This window comes from Euleptes europaea, chromosome 1 (genome assembly GCF_029931775.1).
Source record: "Euleptes europaea isolate rEulEur1 chromosome 1, rEulEur1.hap1, whole genome shotgun sequence".
NCBI lineage: Eukaryota > Metazoa > Chordata > Lepidosauria > Squamata > Sphaerodactylidae > Euleptes > Euleptes europaea.
The window spans coordinates 41,967,343-41,985,659 of NC_079312.1; the positions used below are offsets into that span (position 1 = coordinate 41,967,343).

At 41.4% G+C, this 18,317-nt stretch overlaps 1 protein-coding gene across 13 annotated transcripts in view; it reads right to left on the reverse strand.

Annotated features, from left to right (window-relative positions):
* FOXP1 (forkhead box P1) overlaps positions 1-18,317 on the reverse strand; it is a 564,105-nt gene that overhangs the window by 146,467 nt on the left and 399,321 nt on the right. For 11 of the 13 annotated variants that reach the window (XM_056853056.1, XM_056853017.1, XM_056853024.1 and 8 more), the window contains 2 exons: positions 4,201-4,338; positions 2,508-2,597 (listed from right to left, as the gene is read on the reverse strand). In XM_056853056.1, the coding sequence (XP_056709034.1) occupies positions 2,508-2,597; positions 4,201-4,338 (228 nt within the window). Of the gene's footprint in view, positions 1-2,507; positions 2,598-4,200; positions 4,339-17,372; positions 17,431-18,317 lie in introns of those variants that run through there. The other 2 variants (XM_056853100.1, XM_056853065.1) reach the window with 2 other exon arrangements.

Consider the following 18,317-nt stretch of genomic DNA (forward strand, 5'->3'; position numbering starts at 1 on the left):
GATAAAAGAGCCTCTTTTGGTTGTGTGTTTTTTTATATGCCGACTTTCTCTACCACTTAAAGGAAACTCAAACCGGCTTACAATCACCTTCCCTCCCCCTCCCCACAACAGACACCTTGTGAGGTAGGTGGGAATGACAGTGTGACTAGCCCAAGGTCATCCAGATGGCTTCGTGTGTAGGAGAGGGAAACAAATCAGTTCACCAGATTAGCCTCCGCCACTCATGTGGAGGAGTGGGGAATCAAACCTGGTTCTCCAAATCAGAGTCCACCACTCTTCACCACTACACCACGCTGGCTTTTCCAACCCGGCTCTCTCTTGGCCAAAGCAGATGCTGCAGAATCCACAGTTCCAACCTGTGGATGCTGCTGCCATTTCAGAGCTGAACTTGGGGTATTTAAAAATGTCTCAAGGGCCTGATCCTGATCAAGCCCACGGTGTGGTGGGACCAGGCAATTTTGTCCCCTGCCCTGGCCCCTTTTCAAGCACCATTTCGGCACTTGAAAAGGCACCTGGGGTGGGGGGAACAAGGATCAGACCCTCACAGCATTTTTACATGGCTCAAGTTCAGCTCTAAAAAGGCAACTGCATCCATGTGTCAGACCTGTGGATGTCGTAAAATTTCGTTGGCCCTGTGCCTCCACTGAAAGAGTTGAGGGGAAAGAAGCAAAGGTTCTTCAGTGGAGGTACCTTGTCTCTACGGCCTTGCATGGTGCAAATAGATCCTAGAACATGGGAATACATTCCAGGGGATGATCAGTAATCGCTTGCAAACTGTCTGCCTGGAATCCTTGTTCACCCATTTCTGACTCTGAGAAGCCCCAGATAAGCTTCCAGAGAAAGGGAAGATTCCCTGGAACACAGTTTGAAGCCACCGCTCTAGAGGTAACCATCAATGCAGAGAAAGTGAGCAGTGCTTAAATTTTTCTGAGTTAATGCGACTTCAGAGATTCATCCATCTTAACCTATTATTTATGTGGATTTTATGGCTGCTTCACATCTGACATTTCACTGGACAGTCTAAACAAATTTTCCTTTTTTTGTGGGAGGTAAAAGGAATAAGCAAACACAAATTAAAGGCATTTCCTTCCCCCATGCATCATCAAAGTGTCCAAAGCCAAGCCCTGACCTCTTTCTCTATGGGGAGATGGCACATGCTTTCTCGGGTACTGAAGTCTAAATTCAGGCAGTGTAAGCAAGTGAGGGAAAGGTAAGTGCAATACATTGGCACTACCACTCCTGGCTAATTTGAAATCCCCAAAACTATTCTGAGATAATTACCACCTAAGAAAAATGTCTCGTGTAAAAATACCCTTCGGCATATATATATATCTTGCTCTTAATTGCACCCAATGGCCCTGATCCACATGGCAGGCATACCTGGGTTCGAACAGCTATTTTTCAGAGCTTCCAGTCGAAAACGCCTTTAAACTGCCCTGAGGCCCCCTGATTCTGATTGTGACCATAGTGGTGTGGAGGGAGGAGGGATCCCGCCTTGCTCTCTGTGCTGTTTTTCTGACACAAGTTGGGGGGGGGGGGTAATTACACCGCCAACACAGTTTTGGCTTGGAAAAACAGCACGGGGAAGAAGGCAGGATCCCTTCTCCCCCCACATCAGTGCTGACTAGAATTGGGCCCCCACAGTACAGTTTAAATGTGTTCCTGGATAGCAGCTCACTCTTTAAAATGGAGATGTATTTCTGGGGTGAACCTGCCTTGTCTTGTCTGGCCCTTTTGCATATAGCCAGGTGACAAGCCATCAATCCACCCATTTGACAGGGAAGAGAAAAAGGACTGAGTCCAGCCACTATGACCAACCCCTTCTGAAAAATAAGACAAGTGCGTAGAATCTGCTGCAGGATTGGGTTGGAGAAATGCACAGTGCCAGTATGTGCATCCTGTATCCCAACATGAAAGTTGATTGGAACAAAGATGTGTGTACAACCTCAAGACTATGCTAAATAACTAATCCACATTTAACATGGGAGGGGCTGTGGCGCAGTGGTAGAGCTTCTGCTTGGCATGCAGAAGGACCCAGGTTCAATCCCCAGCATCTCCAGTTAAAGGGACTAGGCAAGTAGGTGATGTGAAAGATCTCTGCCTGAGACCATGGAGAGCTGCTGCTGGTCTGAGCAGACAATACTGACTTTGATGGACCAAGAGTCTGATTCAGTATAAGGCAGCTTCATGTGTTCAACATTATGCTACTTTTTTTTGAAAAAGCACAAAGTTCTTGGACAGCACTATGGGTCAAGTAAAATATTTCAAGTGTCACAAGCCTTATTTCACATAATGACATAGATATGGTTCAGTGTCATAACATGTTATAGGAGGGAAAAAATAAAGAGAAAAACAGTTCTGATGTCTAAATCTAAAAGCCAGGACCTGATACATTTAACTCAGTCATTCAACCGTTTGTAAGATGAATGACAGTTTTGCAACCACTATATTTTCCTTCAGGACCTGTGGGTTTAAACTTAATGGAGAGGGGAGGGGCTTACCCATACCTCTTTAGGTTGTTTTCCCGCATGTTGTTGCTGTAAAAGTTGAAGCTGCAACTGCTCCTGTTGTTTCTTATAGAATTCTTGAAGCTGCTGCTACAAAGAAGAGAAAAAAAGTGAGAGGGACTTAGGCAAAACAAAGTGTGATCTCCTGTTCAGGGTCCCCTTTTTGGTGTGATACACAAACTGTGATTTGAAAAATAGCATCCTTTTATCTGAAATGGTCTGACCTTTAGTTTGAAACTCGACAATAAATTCAGTGCACACTGACTATTCTTGGCATTATCGTTTGAAAAGTAATCTAAAAAATGAACTGATGAAAAACATACCATTTTCTACACAAACTAATTAAAATAAGGCAAGGAATGACCTTTGATTGGAACAACAAAGCTAAAATGCCCTTGCTGGAGAGCCTGGTGAATCTCTATTTGAAACATACACATGCGTTCTAAATCATCATAGCATTGTACTATACTAAGTGTTGTTTGTTACAGGCGTTGAGTTCCCTACCCCCACCCATCTTCCCAGTCTCCCCAGACAGCTAGCGGGTTCGAGGATTCCATTTAATGAACGAGCAAACAAGTGAGAAGCACAGTACTCCCTGTCAGTTTGCGACGGACTTTGGAATTGCTGCACCATTAATGCATTAACCCCCTACAACTCATCAGGATATGAAAACCACACCAAAAAAATGGCTTTGAGAATAATTCACAGCATACCTGGCAAAGGCAGATAGCAACCCACAAAATACTTCACAGGTTAAAAAAAGCAACTACTACTACAATCTAACACATGGTCCTACTGAACTCTGAGGGATTGTGCCCAGTTTATTCTTTGGCTTCTTGGATGCTATACCAAGAAATAACAGCTTTGTTTGCCCCCCAGGTACCTGCAAGCCCTTGCAAGTTGAGACTAGAAGTCATGCCCTAAAAAAGTTAGATGACTCTATGAAAGGGTGGCTTGCTTAGAGAGTAAAAGTGAGCAGATGGCAACGTCATGGAAGGCATAGAAAAATTAACCCAGGGAAGCACTAGGGCATGGTCTAAAGCCACAGGATGCAGTAACCTTGCTGAAGTTAAGCAAGCCTGAGATGGGACTGCCTAGGCACCTCATGTATGTTGCCTCGTCTTCTATGGGATATAGATGTAATAAATAGTAATAATAAACGCAGCACAAGTCTTGCTAGGTTTTTTTTCCCCCCCGTTACAGTGCTTCCTCAGATGTTCCGCAAGACAGGGAAAAAAATACAGTTCTGCTCTCTTGTTTATTCCAGCTAGTTACAGCAGAACAATCCTTCCTGGTAGATGCTGGACAAAGCAACTCTTAGTTTTTCAAATGGACTGCAAATCTGCTCTCTTTTTCTAACTCTTCACAAGATCTTCTAGCTATTTTAAAGGCATCCCATTCCCCCTGGCAGAAAGGCCTTGGAAGACAGGAATCTGGGGTCTCCCCGCAATGTGTTCGTTTAGAACGCAAAAGAGAGCAATTTGCCAAGCTGCACCTGAGGAGTCACCTATTACTCAGCATGATGAAGAATGAAGAGGGGTGCAACTAGCAAGGAGGCAAGTATGGATGCAGCATTCCCCCTGCCCCTCAGTAGAGGAGAATGTCTGGTGATCTGGCATTCTCTGGAAGAAAAGCATCGTGTCTGAATTGGCAGTCCTCCTATAGCTACTAAGCCGCGGAAGTAACGAGTTACCTGCTGAAGCATGAGTGCCTGCTGTTGCTGGAGCAGGACCTGAAGTTGCTGCGGAGTTAGGACTTGCTGCTGGAGGATCTGCTGCATTTGCTGGGGAGTGATAACTTGAGGTGTCATCATAGCCACTGACACTGGAACCTAAAACATCAACAGAGTGTAAATAGCAAGCCCTCGAGTACAGCTTTCTTCAAACACACTTACTAACATCCCTTTCCCCTTTGCACATTCAAGACAATTCAGGCGGTTTCATTTCAGAGATACTCAACCGTCTCCCCCTTTTGTCTTGCGGTGCCTTCTTCACCTTTGGCTGGACTTTAAAAGTGGTCCATCTCGTTTAGTTAAAAAGGACTCATACGTGAACCTTTCCGAACATGTTTCATTTCTCCCTCCCTCCCCCCCTTCAAACACAGATTTTGCAATAAGAAACAATTTCAGAGAAAATTGAACCATCAATTTGTGCGCCTTTAGAGGCAACCATCAATTCTAACAAATTTTATGTTAATTAATAAGTAAAGCCCTTCCAAAGCAATCATTTGGGAGTCTGAACTTAATGATTTGAAACAAATGAACACACAACCGCGGCGGTATCGAAAACCCGCACCTTGCTCCTAAGCAATTTTAGCAGCGGAGTCCCTGCGACGATGTCGCTGCCATTCCAGATTCACCTAGCATACAGATGGCTTCAATTCTTTCGTATTATGTGAGATACCATTAAAAGCCGCTTTCCATGACATTTCAGTGACAAACAGCTACAGTGATGAACTTGATAGCATTTCATATTTGCAACTGTTAACACGTTTCTGCACGGGCATCTTTGCAAGGGAACCTGTACACTGTATCTGAAAGGATGATGTCTTGTTCAGATAAAACACTGACATTAAAATGACAGGCTGTCTTGGCCAAGGTTACACAAATTGTATTCAAGCGGATACCTAATGACAATGCTTTGAATTCTGCAAGCTTTCTAGAATGTAATTTAGCTATTCAAAATAATCACTGCACTTGTGTTTAATTTGCAGACTACATGAGAACCATTTTGTCAGTTCCGGTAACGCAACAAGACTATTTCACTCGAAACCCCACCAGAAAATAAGAGAGAAAGAGGGAAGGAAGGCTTACAATCGGGGGGGGGGGGGGAGATAGAAAACTCACATGACTTTGAATAGTAATATTTAAGAGCCTTACTTTTCTTTAGTTTCAGCTCAAATGGGTGACAGCAAAAAACTAAAAGCAGTAAAGGATATACTTTGTTAAAAAGGATCTGCTGTCATCTCATGTATTACAATAAAAGGTAATAACATGTTTCGCACATTTTAATGCATCACGTTTTTAAAAATCAGCAGACAATAGCTGATCAGGAGATAAAAGGATTTCAAAAAATATTTCAGGGGAGTAGTAAGCAAGAAAGAGATGCAGTATTAATTTTATGTAACCTAATGTCTTAATATGCAGTTTATCTTGACTTTTTCACATGATTTGTCCTGTCATTTGCATAGCAAATTCTCATTCCTAATTTCACAGTCATTATGCACTGATGTCCTGATTTCTCAGCACCACTAATTTTGATGAACTAAAAATGGTTCCTGAAGGTCAGATTCATGTACAGTGAACACCCTGAGACACTGTTGTGTGCATTTATGTTCATGTGTCAGAGACCCCACTGAAGGCATTTGTTTGCCAGAGCCAAGAGAAACTGTTACTCCCTTTTGACACTTCATTTACATAACACTAGAAATCCAGACCAAGAGTTTCCAGCTTCATTGTCATCCTGAATTTGCATTTCTGCTTCATGTCAGAACAATCCAAATAATCTGGAGCAGGGAGTCAACATACACCCCCCCGCTCAGTCTTGAGATATATAAAAGCACAATATTATCACAACAGTATTTACATCTGTCCCACAAACGAGACTTGTTACATCCAGGAAGTATGCTGGGATTACAGTTCTGTTTGTCCCTTCAATCTTGGGTTGCCATTTGAAATACGCTTGGATTACTGATCCAGGTTTGTTTCCCCGGATCTACATTTGTGTCATTATTTTATGACAGGATTTTGTCACTGCAAATATTAGAGCTGTAATTTATGAGGTGAATTTAAGGCTTCAATCACACATAAAGATGCAATGAGTTGGTAGAAACCTGGGGTGGTAGAATGGATTTTACCACTTTAGACTGCACTGGGAGGATCACATTTTTAATGCCCTCCCCGCAACGACAGGAACTCCCTGTAACTGGGGAGGGGGAAAACAGGAGTGTAGAGAGCAAAGAGAGAGAAGAAGCTTTCTCCCTATGTGTGTTTTCTATTTGCCTCCAGGGGGAACACTGCAAAATGTGATCCTCCAGCTGTACTCACCCTGACCTGGATGGCCCAGGCTAGCCTGATCGCGTCAGATCTCAGAAGCTAAGCAGGGTCAGCCCTGGTTAGTATTTGGATGGGAGACCACCAAGGAATACCAGGGTTGCTGTGCAGAGGAAGGCACTGGCAAATCACCTCTGTTAGTCTCTTGCCATGAAAACCCAAACAAAGGGGTCTCCATAAGTCGGCTGCGATTTGATGGCACTTCACACACACACAGCTGTACTCTGGTCCAGTCTACCACCTCAGCCTTCCACCATCTCACCAGCACATCCCTGCCCTCAATGCGGGAACCAGGATTAATTCCAAGGGGCATTCAATTCCCACAGACTTTCCTGGAATCACAGAATTGGAAGCAGGGTTTCAAGTATGATTTGTATACAGGAAATTTATTTACTTCATTTACACCCTACCAGGATGGTGTAGGGATTAAGAGCAGTAGGCTCTCATCTGGTGAACTGGGTTTGTTTCCCCACTCCTACCCATGAAGCCTGCTGGGTGATCTTGGGCTAGTTACAGTTTTCTCAGAACTCTCTCAGCCCCACCTACCTCATAAGGGTAGGTGGGGAAAGGAAGGGAAGGTGATTGTAAGCTGGTTTGAGACTCCTTAAAGGAGAAAATTGGGGTCTAAAAACCAACTCTTCTTCTTCTACCTTTCTCCCCAACAGGGACTCAAAGCTTACACTGTTTGGCTCTCCTCCATTTTGTCCTCACAACAACCCTGTGAGTTAGGTTAGGCTGAGAGTCCATTGAGCTTTCAAGGCAGAGTGGGGATTCAAACCTGGGTCTCCCAGATCTAGACCATTGCTCTAACCACTACACTGGCTTTCAAGTTGCAAGTGACATTAGGGCAAATTCTAAAGGCACCAAACAAGGATTTTTTAAAAATTATTTTTCCATTTACAAGCAGTTTGAGAGATAATATTTATTTCTAATATTACACATAGTGGATTCAGACAACCAAGAACCAAACTACAGTGGTAAAAATTGCAATTGAGCTCATAACGCCCTCTTCTACCTTTGGTTCTGCAACCCACAGAGGTAGTAAGGGTTGCAGTCAAAGGTTACAATCCTAAGAACATTTTCCTGGGAGTAAGCCCTATTGACTAACCTGGGACTTACTTCTGAGTACACCTGTTGCTGATTGCTCCCTACCTCATCCCATGTGGTCAAAAGCCCCATATCATCAGTTTTAAGCAGCTGCCACCTGTCCCACTTGTCAACATCTACCCCAAGTTAATAAACACTTCAATTCATCTACAGCGAAATCCTTTCCAGCTTTGCTTAAAGATTCTGAGTTGCTTTTTCTTAAAGGTGGATTCATCCAACATGAAGCTAAGATTGTTTTTCAGTGGTGGGTAACGTACAAGAAATATGTTCCATGTTTATAATAAAGGCAGAGGTGAGGAGTGAGGCTGCGATCTGTAAACAAGAAAACCCCTGGCTGAAATCTCACCTCTGCTGTGAATTTTCTGGGTGGATGTAGGCAAGGCAATGTTGGTTGGACCATTTGACCAATGGCATACCACAGCCATGCATTGTATTGCTATCCTATAGAACTTCCAAGAGCACCGTTCTTTCGCTATGCTTCATGGATCAATAACATGATTCTGACTTTCTTACGCCCCCACCCCCAATGGCAAGCATGGAAATTTGAAATGTGGAGTGGTAGACTGTGGGAAGGGGTTAAAGTGACTGGTGAACCTTTTCCCCTTCATGTCCTTGGTCCATTCAAAATCCTTCCATCCCCCCAAGAACTGTTCTCACTGCAGAGAAAAGTTATATAGGTAAATTTATCTTTTTTACCCTGCAGGTATAAAGCATCAGGAAGGGTGGGGGATGACTACAGTTGCCAAGTGGTAAGAAGGTGTGAATCTCTCACTCACACACAAACACACACACAAGTTCTCTGTGCTTTATTTTCAGATTTACTTAAAATTGAGACGAAGGACCCCTGAACTGTCCATCACAGGTTGTTCTAATACTGACTTATTTTACAGGGGTGTAGCAAGCATTATGGGAAGCACTTTGAAAACTCTGTAGCACTATCTAATTCCTATATATCATCAACAAAAACGGCAGAACTACACATAACTGTCACAGAATTTAGCTCAATAAGGGAAGGTGACAGAAATCCTTCATGGTGGCATGCATTAATCCATACTGTTGACTGGAAAGCCACCTGGCACAATTAGGTCTTCTTGACTGTAAAATTGTGGTTTCAGCCAACAAGTTAGCATGTGGAATGCCAAACAGTGCTAGCTCTTTACTACAAAAGTTTAAATTACAACAGATAGTGATTTAGAGCTGATCCTGCTGCAGGAAACTCAAGACAATGTAGTTAAGTCTTTAAACAAACACACACAAATGGACCAGAAACTACCGTGGGATGTGCATGTGAGAGCACACAGCAGATTAAGAATTATGGGCTATATATCCACTCTCTTAACTTCCAATGCCCAACTCCTCCATGTAACTAGTCCCTAGTAATACTAGGATTCAAAGGGCACGCAGCAGCAGTGAGAGGCTATTATAGCCCACACTTTATTACCCATTACTACAGAGGTCATTAGCGGCAAGAGTGATTGTACCGGTCTTAACCTATTGATCATTGTAACTACTATCATTTAATCCTGTGTTGAATGTCTGGAAAGCTGCTAAAGGCTCACTAGAGAGAGCAGTCTAGCACTGAGAAATATAGCCAAAGCTTGGGAATTACACTTTGATTCATAAAAACTAGCCAGTGGTTTAAATCAATAGTATTTAAAACAGTCATGTAAGTTCTTAACTACAGTCTCTAATATTTATGGCTCCCTGTTTGAGTGTATTCTGTCAAAACTGTACTTACTTTAGATACTAGGTAGTATACTACATATCACATCAGAATGAAATAAGACACCTCTGCCTGTTCTTGATCCTTAGCAGGACTAGGCTTTAGTCCTGTATGGGTAAAAATGTGAGATACCTTTCACAAACAACAAATACTGGTGTTGGTTTTAAAAAAAAAAAAGACTGTAAATTAGTTCTATTTTAACAGGAGAAAAACCTCACAACTGAAAACATTTTTAACCCTCTAGAAGCTTCAATCCACAAACCATTTAGGACGGAATGCACTTTTACTAAGAACGCTTGGAATAACCTGTGACATGTACTGAATTGCACGTATTTCATAAATTTTATTAATCATAAGAGTCAGTAAACCAAACAAACCTATTGCATTTGTTTATTTTTCTTTCTCAGAAATGAATGCAGTAGTTTTGGGCTTATTGACTTCAGGGAACTGGAACTCTAACTGGAGCTGAGAGACAGACAAATGGATTTTCAGAGCGCTAACTTTCCAAACAGGCTTACAAAAAGAAAAAAAAGGGAAAAAAAACAGCCCTTAACTCAATGGCCTATTTTAAATTTTAATAAGGCAGTATGTTCAGTTTGTTTAATAAACTGCATGCGGCCCTGTTGACAGATACTCACAGGGTGTGGTAGGTACCAGCTGCATTTAAAGCTGGAGGTGAAGGGGAAAAGCTACAGCTGCTACTTAGCTATTAGAATTCTACTAGTATAGACCTGCTGACATTCTAATACCATCAACAGCAAAAAACAAAATAAAAAAGCCTTCAAATGCAAGCAACTGGGTCCAGGTTTATTTCTCCAATTGTAAGGCAGCCCCGTTCCTTGAGTCCCAAAAGTATGACCACCCTTGGCTACCTCACTTCCCCCTCGGAAAAAAAAAGTATCAATTATTGTAGATTTACATTTGGCCCAAGCTCATACTCAGTATACAAAATGGTTTGATTTGACACAGAGGCAGCTGACAAAAGGGAGTGTCAGGAAATGAATAACAATTCCCAGAGGGAAAGCCCTGTTCGTCTGTTGCAGAAAAAACAAACAGGAGTCCTTTGGCACCTTAAAGACTAACAAGCTTTTTTTAAAAAGGAAAAAAAAATCTACCATCAGATTTTCCGTGCTACAACCTATTTCGTTAGATGTATTTTAGATGAATAAGCACCTACATTTTTACCTCTTCGGTCAGACTGAATACTAAATCAATGCTTTCCACAAAAGTCAAATTTGCATAACCCTGTTAACTCAAAAGTGCCATTTTTACTTTTAAATGTCTCCACAGTTCAAGGAATGTTATTACGAGCTGTTTCCCTACCTATATGTTTCTGGTAATGAAATAACTTTCAAATGGCATCTTGATTTCTTGACTAAGTTGGAATGGATGGAACTGAAATTATTGCAGAATGACCGCATACAGACAGCCACTGGGCAATGAAGGGAATGCACTGACCAACAATATTATCAGCGGCTTAAAACTAAAGATCAAATACATATGCAAGTAAGAATAAAGCACTCAGCATAATGCTCAAAACGTTTGGTTACAGTCTAACTTTTACCCCTTTAGAAAGCGCTAAATCACATTACATTACCTGTACCTCCCCCCAGCCCCCCCTCCCCAGGACAGAAGAACATTACTGACACAATATTTCAGGTCTTCAAAACAAAATCAATTTAAAAAAGAAACCCCACACTGCAGGAGCCATTCGTGTGGAAACCATGATTCCATTTCATTACGCAAAAATGGAATTTCACTTTTAAGACTTTGCTAGGTTTTCGCCCCCATAATAGTGCACAGAACGACAGGTACTGTTTATTATATTAATGTAAAATCAGCTAAGTAGTCAGTCATTAGCATAACTGTTCTCTCCTCAACAATACAACCTCCTATTTAAAAAAAAAGAAGGAGGAGGGAGAAAAAAGATGAGAGAGAGAGGTCTTTACAATTCAATTAGCCTTTTATTTTTATCATTTTGTTTATTATGTTTCACCAAGAGTAGGAGTTTGACCACAGACATACACAATTGAACATAATGGGCTTTCCTGACTTGGGAAATAATTTCAGGCTTCCTACCAAGCACAGCTTTCCTTCCCCGATGATGGGGGGGGGGAGAGGAGGAGAGGAAGAAAACGAAGATGATTTAATATTTGTTTAAAGCGTAAGACCTTCGTGGAACTGGATCCCACCTGCCACTTTTCCCCGCACACAAGACACCCTACTTATGTATCAAGCTAATTGTTGAAGCTATAATACATACCCATTTAATTTGCATACAAATATAAAGTTTACATAAATTAAGCCTCTTCTGTTTTAATGTGTGACAAATGAGAGCTACAGTGAAACAGACACAGCAAAACTACCCTAATAGTCGGAGAGCTGAGGGGGAAACGATGCCTATTAAACCCTCTCTAATTGTTCCCCTACCTGAATAAAAGAGACTTCCTTTGCACCGTTATAAGTAATTTCACAATGACGAGCAACCTCCCCCCTCCAAATCTTTGCTTCTCATTCTCTTAAAAATGAGATCAACATCAAAGCATTTAATTTCCCTCTTTCCCAGATACACATTTTATATACCTGTAAACCTAAAACCCCACGCACCCCCTAGTTAATCTTTCCATAGCATCTTACCTGATTTTTAAATATTTGCAAAAACGTAGAAGGAATTATAATTTAAAAAGCTATACTTAATAAGCAGTACTAGACAACGCTGCAATGTATCAGACAAATTTAAATAGGGCTATTTTTTTCTGTAGTAGGTATTAAAAAACGCAGCATCAGCAACCATTATAATAACGCGCACTATTAGCCCGTGGCTTTGATTTCTTGCCACTATTTTTTAAAATATATATATATATGGTTTTTATCTCTTCTTATGTTTCTTGGGGGGGGGGAATAATTGCTTGGTGGGGGTATGGAGTAAACAAGGAAGCATTCCAGCTAATGGAATATTAATACGTAATTGAAATATACATAGTGAACTTACTGAACTAGTTTAGCCTTAATCAGTCATAAGAGTGTCAGAGGAAGACAAGCTGTATTCAGCTTCTTGTTCAGTCAAACACTCATTTAGTCATCGCCACTCTGTTCGGAGTTACAACCTTTGCAGTACTTGTAAAAGTTTATTTGCTTGAAGTGTGCTGCATTTCATACCTATCACTTCCACCTTCCCTCCGTACATTAAAAACTAATTTGCACTGGTTGTGAGGATCTGTAATGAGAAAACATCAGTTGCTTCTTTGACAATCTTGCTATTCTCTGATTTACTTCTAATGAAGACACATTCCAACCAGCAAGATCTCTGCATGTTAAAGGTCAAAACATGTTTTTTTTTAATGCCTTGCAAAATCAAGGCAAATAGGAGAAGCCCAGCAAACCTTTTCAAACTGGGGTGGCAATTAGCTTAATTGTGGGAAAACACACACACCACACCACCTTCACTAAAAAAAGGTGTGAGAAATTAAGCTGCCACCACTGGTACAGGTTAGATGAAAAAAAATATCAAAATTTAATGTATTCTCCCTTGTGTCATCTTGTTTTGTCAAGACATCAAATAGAATCAGAAAGTACAAAATAACAAGCCCTTGAGAAATCACAGAAGCCGACCTTTTTGATGTTGTTGGTTTACCTTGTTCTCAATTATTTGAACAATGATGTTTCAGATTTAAGGGCAGATAGAGAGCTTAAAAATTAGAACACACTATCAGCTATTGTTGTTTGCCTTTATTTCTCCCTCCCCCATTTAGGAAAGCTAACTGGGCATCTTACCTAATCAATTAAAGGAGCCCTACCTTTAAACACTGCACAGAATAATGAACTATTGTGGACTCTCACAATAGTGAAAATTCTTCCCCCCCCCCAAAAAAAAACACCCAACACCAACCACCCTGTGTTATCTGTACAGATCCACTTTCCAAGAGAGGAAACTGCATTGGAAAGGTTAACAGAAATGGAATACTTCATATAACTTCTTGACTCCAAATGTCCACAGTCATATCAGACAGCTTTACGGATGAAGAAAGGACTTTACACCACCACCCCAGTCCCTGACAAGAGAAAGATAAAGGGCAGAAAGAGGGAGAAAACACACCTTTATCAAAACAAAATGCATTTGAAATAAATCCCGAACATCGCAGCAAAGCAAATTTCCAGCAGCACAGTCCCTGCTTTCAACAAAAACAAACAAGCTGCTCAAAGCCAGCCAAGATTTTCCCCAAACAATATCAAGTTGAGCCTGCGGTGTAAGAACTTTCCCACAATCTAGCTATGCAGGTGTGGATTTGGGGTGGGGGAGAGTCCTACTCTTTCTTTTTCCCTGGGCAGTGGTGGCGTGGACAGTTGAGTGAAATGATCATTATGATTATCTATAAATTAATAAACATTTTCATGAAGAAACGGTAAGGTGTCTAAATTTGGCATAAAACAGCCATCAGACAAGTTCCAAGAGATTCAGACTAAGCCAGCACCTTTTTTTTTTTTTTTTTTTGCTTATCTCTAAACTTTTAAATGCAGGAAAGGCTTTCCTGCCTTTGAAAGAAAACCAAATATCCAATCATAAGTCCATGACGTTATTAAAAACGGAACAAAAAACCCTATCCATTTACACCTTCAGCACGTTTTTAAAAAGAGGCAAAAGCCTAAAAGAAATGTTGAATTTCTGGCTCTATCAAGAAACAAGCATCCTGCATTGTTTTAAGGTTTAAAACACCTTCAAAAATTTTGCCTGGAGTTCATAACCAATAGCCCTGCTCGACATCCAGGACTGTTTTGGATTTGTTGAATGCATCTTAGGAAGCACAGCACATCTGTACTATGCACATCCATCTGTAACAGTAACTGGCCACTTTTCATCAATGATCTGTTAAAACTGAGTAATAGCAGACTATCAGCTTCTATAAGAGGATGTAATAATTTGTACGTTTTCAGTGGGGTACCAAAGAAGGAGCATGTTCAGAGGCCACTTACAACTGTATTACTGTATCCGAGCACAGGTGGTCTAAATTTCGCCTCTTAAGAGCTCCCAATTTTGAAAAACTGCATGCGCATCACCATGGCAGAAGTTACGCCATGCTATTAGATACACAGCTGTGTGAAAAGATCTAGAAAGCTACAATCCTATGTCAGTTTCATTGCATCACTCAGATGCCATCCAAATTGGACATGGCAGGTCCTAACTCTTGTTTGTACTACATGAGCACATTGGGGGGGGGGGGTTGAGTAAGGGAGGAGGGAAGAACCAGGGTTAGGCCAATAAAGTATACTCAAAATGATCTGAACAGAGAACAAAACATAAGCCCCCCCCAAAAAACACACACACACACACACACGCCCCATCCTCCCTATCATAAGCTTTCTGATGATTTATGGTTTACCAACTCAGCAAGGTTACGCAACACTGCATGCCTTTTTAGATGCATTATTTGAGTCAGTTGAGATTTAATTAAGATCACAGCCTCCAAAATCCCTGTCAAATGGGAGGGGGGGATTCACAGAAGACAATGCACTATATATCCTCATGCAGATAGTCTCCGCTCTAGGACTCTGGAATAACACAAGTTAATCCTCGCTTCTATGATGGCAGAAAAAAGTTGATTAATTTTGTTTTCTTTTGACACTGGTGTTGTTTTCTGGTTCTTGTTACAAGATCATTCCCTAATAAAGAGAGGGGGCAGAAAGGGAGGGGTGAAGAAGACGCCACGGTGGGGTGAGAGAACGATAGGGTACTGGGGATGTGCAGAAACACGTCTCAATACAGCAGCAGATAGATCTTGACATTCTTGCAGTTCTGATGTGATGTCATCATGTTTTCAAATCAGTAACCCCTGCTGGTACAGACAGCATTTTGTGGTACCTGTCCATTTCACACACAGTGTGGGCAATAAGGCATTTTCAAAGTCATTAACTACGCCGTACTGGCAGCCAATATTTAGAAGAAGAAAAAGATGGGTAAAAGATTGCAGCTGTAAACAGCCATTTTTGCATCCAGTTTCCTGATTTAAACTTCTTAACGCTGGCTATTTAGCTGAGGCATGCCTTGTTTTATAAACTGAAAAACACACCGGGTTCATCAGCTACAAACCTCTGCTGTGCCCTCTCCTTTCCCCAAAAGAGATGTGTTTTAATGCCTAATAAGGTTTATCTGAGCAAAGATTCCAGGCTCAAAGTATTTTTCAGTGTTGTTTTTATAAAAAGAGGTTCACAGGCAGTTTACCTCTCACATGCGTATATTTCTATTTCCATTATCTTAATATCTTGTTGCTTATCTCATGGTTTAGAAGTGACAGGTGCGAGCAGACTTTTGTTTGACAGGCCCCTACACAAATAACTGTCTTGCGCGAAAGGGCTAATGCACTACTAATGAACAATAAATCAGCTTTGATTATAAAGTGTCAGTTCAATCAGTTTTCAGTTCAGCTCTATCACGTCCTAGGCCAGTTCAGCTGCGTGGAATTCGTTTTCAGATTTACATCCTTTATCAGTGCGGTTTTGGAGAAGAGGAGGAAGGGGCATTCCTCAAAGCTGCCTAAAACACATCACCTATCCGGCTTTTGGAAGGAAGCTGCCGAGGCGGAAGGGAAGCATTCCTCTCAGAACTAATCTTCCAAACTGCTACAAGGAGAAAAATACAGTATCGCTGCATACTGTGTGCTGGTGTCTCAATCATCCGTATACACATGCGTCTATTGACAAGCTCTCTCACACACAGACTTGTTCTTCAACCTGAAGCTAAAATAGGCAAGACAACCAAATGCTTTTACTGCTGGACAGCATGTTTCATTATGACCAATCATGCTGAATGAACAGAATGCTGCCACATAAGCTTAAAGGCAATTCTGTGCATTATTTACCAGCACACAAACTTTAGACAGGTCAATTTAAACCCACAGAACACATCTCCTGCTTTGTTTTCGACATACTCTCTACTTAACTATATACCAACAGTCCTTTTTCTTCAGAAGCGGACCTTACTCATTCAGAATGGAACAGCCTCTTTGCTTATTAAGCTGTTGTCCTTAAAAGGGCTTTCTTTTCAATATACACTTTACTCAGCTCCTGCCTTCAGCTACACCAGGTCGGAAAGAGTTAATCCCAAAGAGGAAGCCTGTATGTGCACTTTGCTCGAAACTAACCACCCACTTCCTAACAGTTCCCTCCTCCCCACTACCACCACCCCTTAGGAAAATAATCTCATTTTGCACAAAAGTACAGTAACTAAGCCAAGCATCAGAATTATAGTACAGTTAGATCCAATTACACTTACTTCTCCTGCACATGTTAATACATTAATACCAGTCACTGTCAGAAAACAAACCTCTGGAACTTAATTTCACGTGGCAAACTGACCAGCAAGTTACAGTGAATACTTAACTGTACCTGACACAGTGTTTCACACAACTGTAGGGTTTTTAAAAAAACACACACACACATGCACATAACCCTTTTTGTAATTTTGCAAATTACAATCAAGACAGCTAAGCTATAAATGTTGCAAGCATTAGACAAACACAATAATCTACTACATGCTTTCTGATTACATATCTTGTAAAAGAAACGTTAACCTAGCCTAAGTTTTGTACTTGCTAAAGAACAAAACGCAGCAAAAAGAGATCTGTCCGTGCACTTCTTTTAAAACATGCTGAAACCTTCCCCAAACTTCTCAAAAAAAGATGAGAAACAGGCCTGGATAGTTCACCTGTCCTCCCCTCCCTTGTTTTTATCTGCCACTAAACCCCTTTCAAAATTAAAACTCCTGCTCTAGAAGTTGGTAAACAACAGGGTTCGGTTTAAAAAAAAAAAAAAAGCCTTAAGTTGGGGAGGGGAGAGAGACAGAAAAGACAACAAAGCTGAAGAACAACAACAACAACACGGTATTCTGGCAGGCAGGAAAAAAAATTAAAGAGCGTTAGGCTGTACACGGGAAAGATTAAAAAAGAGAGCGAGAGAGAGAGAAATCATGAAATCAATCATATTGACAAACCTGACAAACTCCATTTAGCTGCCACCACAAACAGTGTGCAGGGCCATGAAGCTCTATTAAGCCTTGTTGTACAGTCGTCAGCTTCCTCAGGTTACAGACAGATTGCAGGCACAAGGGTGCTCCTGGGCTGACAAGATGCAAAACTACCCAATCAGCCACGCCCTTCTCCACCAATCACAACCAGCCTCTAAACATAATCAGTTCAAACACCCCTACACAATGGGCCTCTTCTCTCTCTCTCTCTCTCCCTCTCTCTTTTTTCCCCTCTGACAGCAGGTGAAATAATGCTTTTGTGAAATAAGGCTTTTGTCTCTCCAGCAACTACAGTTAATTGCTGTTAACCCTCTGACCTGTTTGTATCTGCGCTCTTAGAAAGCGTGGCAAAATAAAAGATAGGGGGGGTGGAGGAAAAAAAGAGTGCGCGCTTACTCTTAATCAAACCACCTCTTCCCCCCACCCCGAGCTGTTTCTTTCTCCCTCCCTCGCGCTTCAGATCCAAACAACAACAACAACAACAACAGAACCCCACTCCATTCACTAGGAGAGACATTTCAGAAAAATCTTAACCTTTAAAGAGCAATCTGTTCTTCAGAGGCTACATGGCACTAGAGAGCAGCAGCTAACACAACAGCTTCACAACAATCAGCTCAAATTGGAGAGGCCCAAAGAGATAATTATGGGGGGGGGGGAGAGAGAGAGAGTTGTTGTTCTTAGAAAACAGTCTTTGGTGAAGGTTTTTTGTTTTTTTTAACAAAACTATGCAAAATTGTTGTGTGTGCTTTTTTTAAAAACCAATCTGGAGGCCCCTCGCACTGCACTCCTGCACGCTTCCTATTATGCATGAGAGGAACTATATTTTATACACTTGTACGCTCATATATCTCACTCTCCCCTCCGTGTACGAAAAAGTCCACTCCAGCGGGATTATCGGCGTGTCTGCCCTAT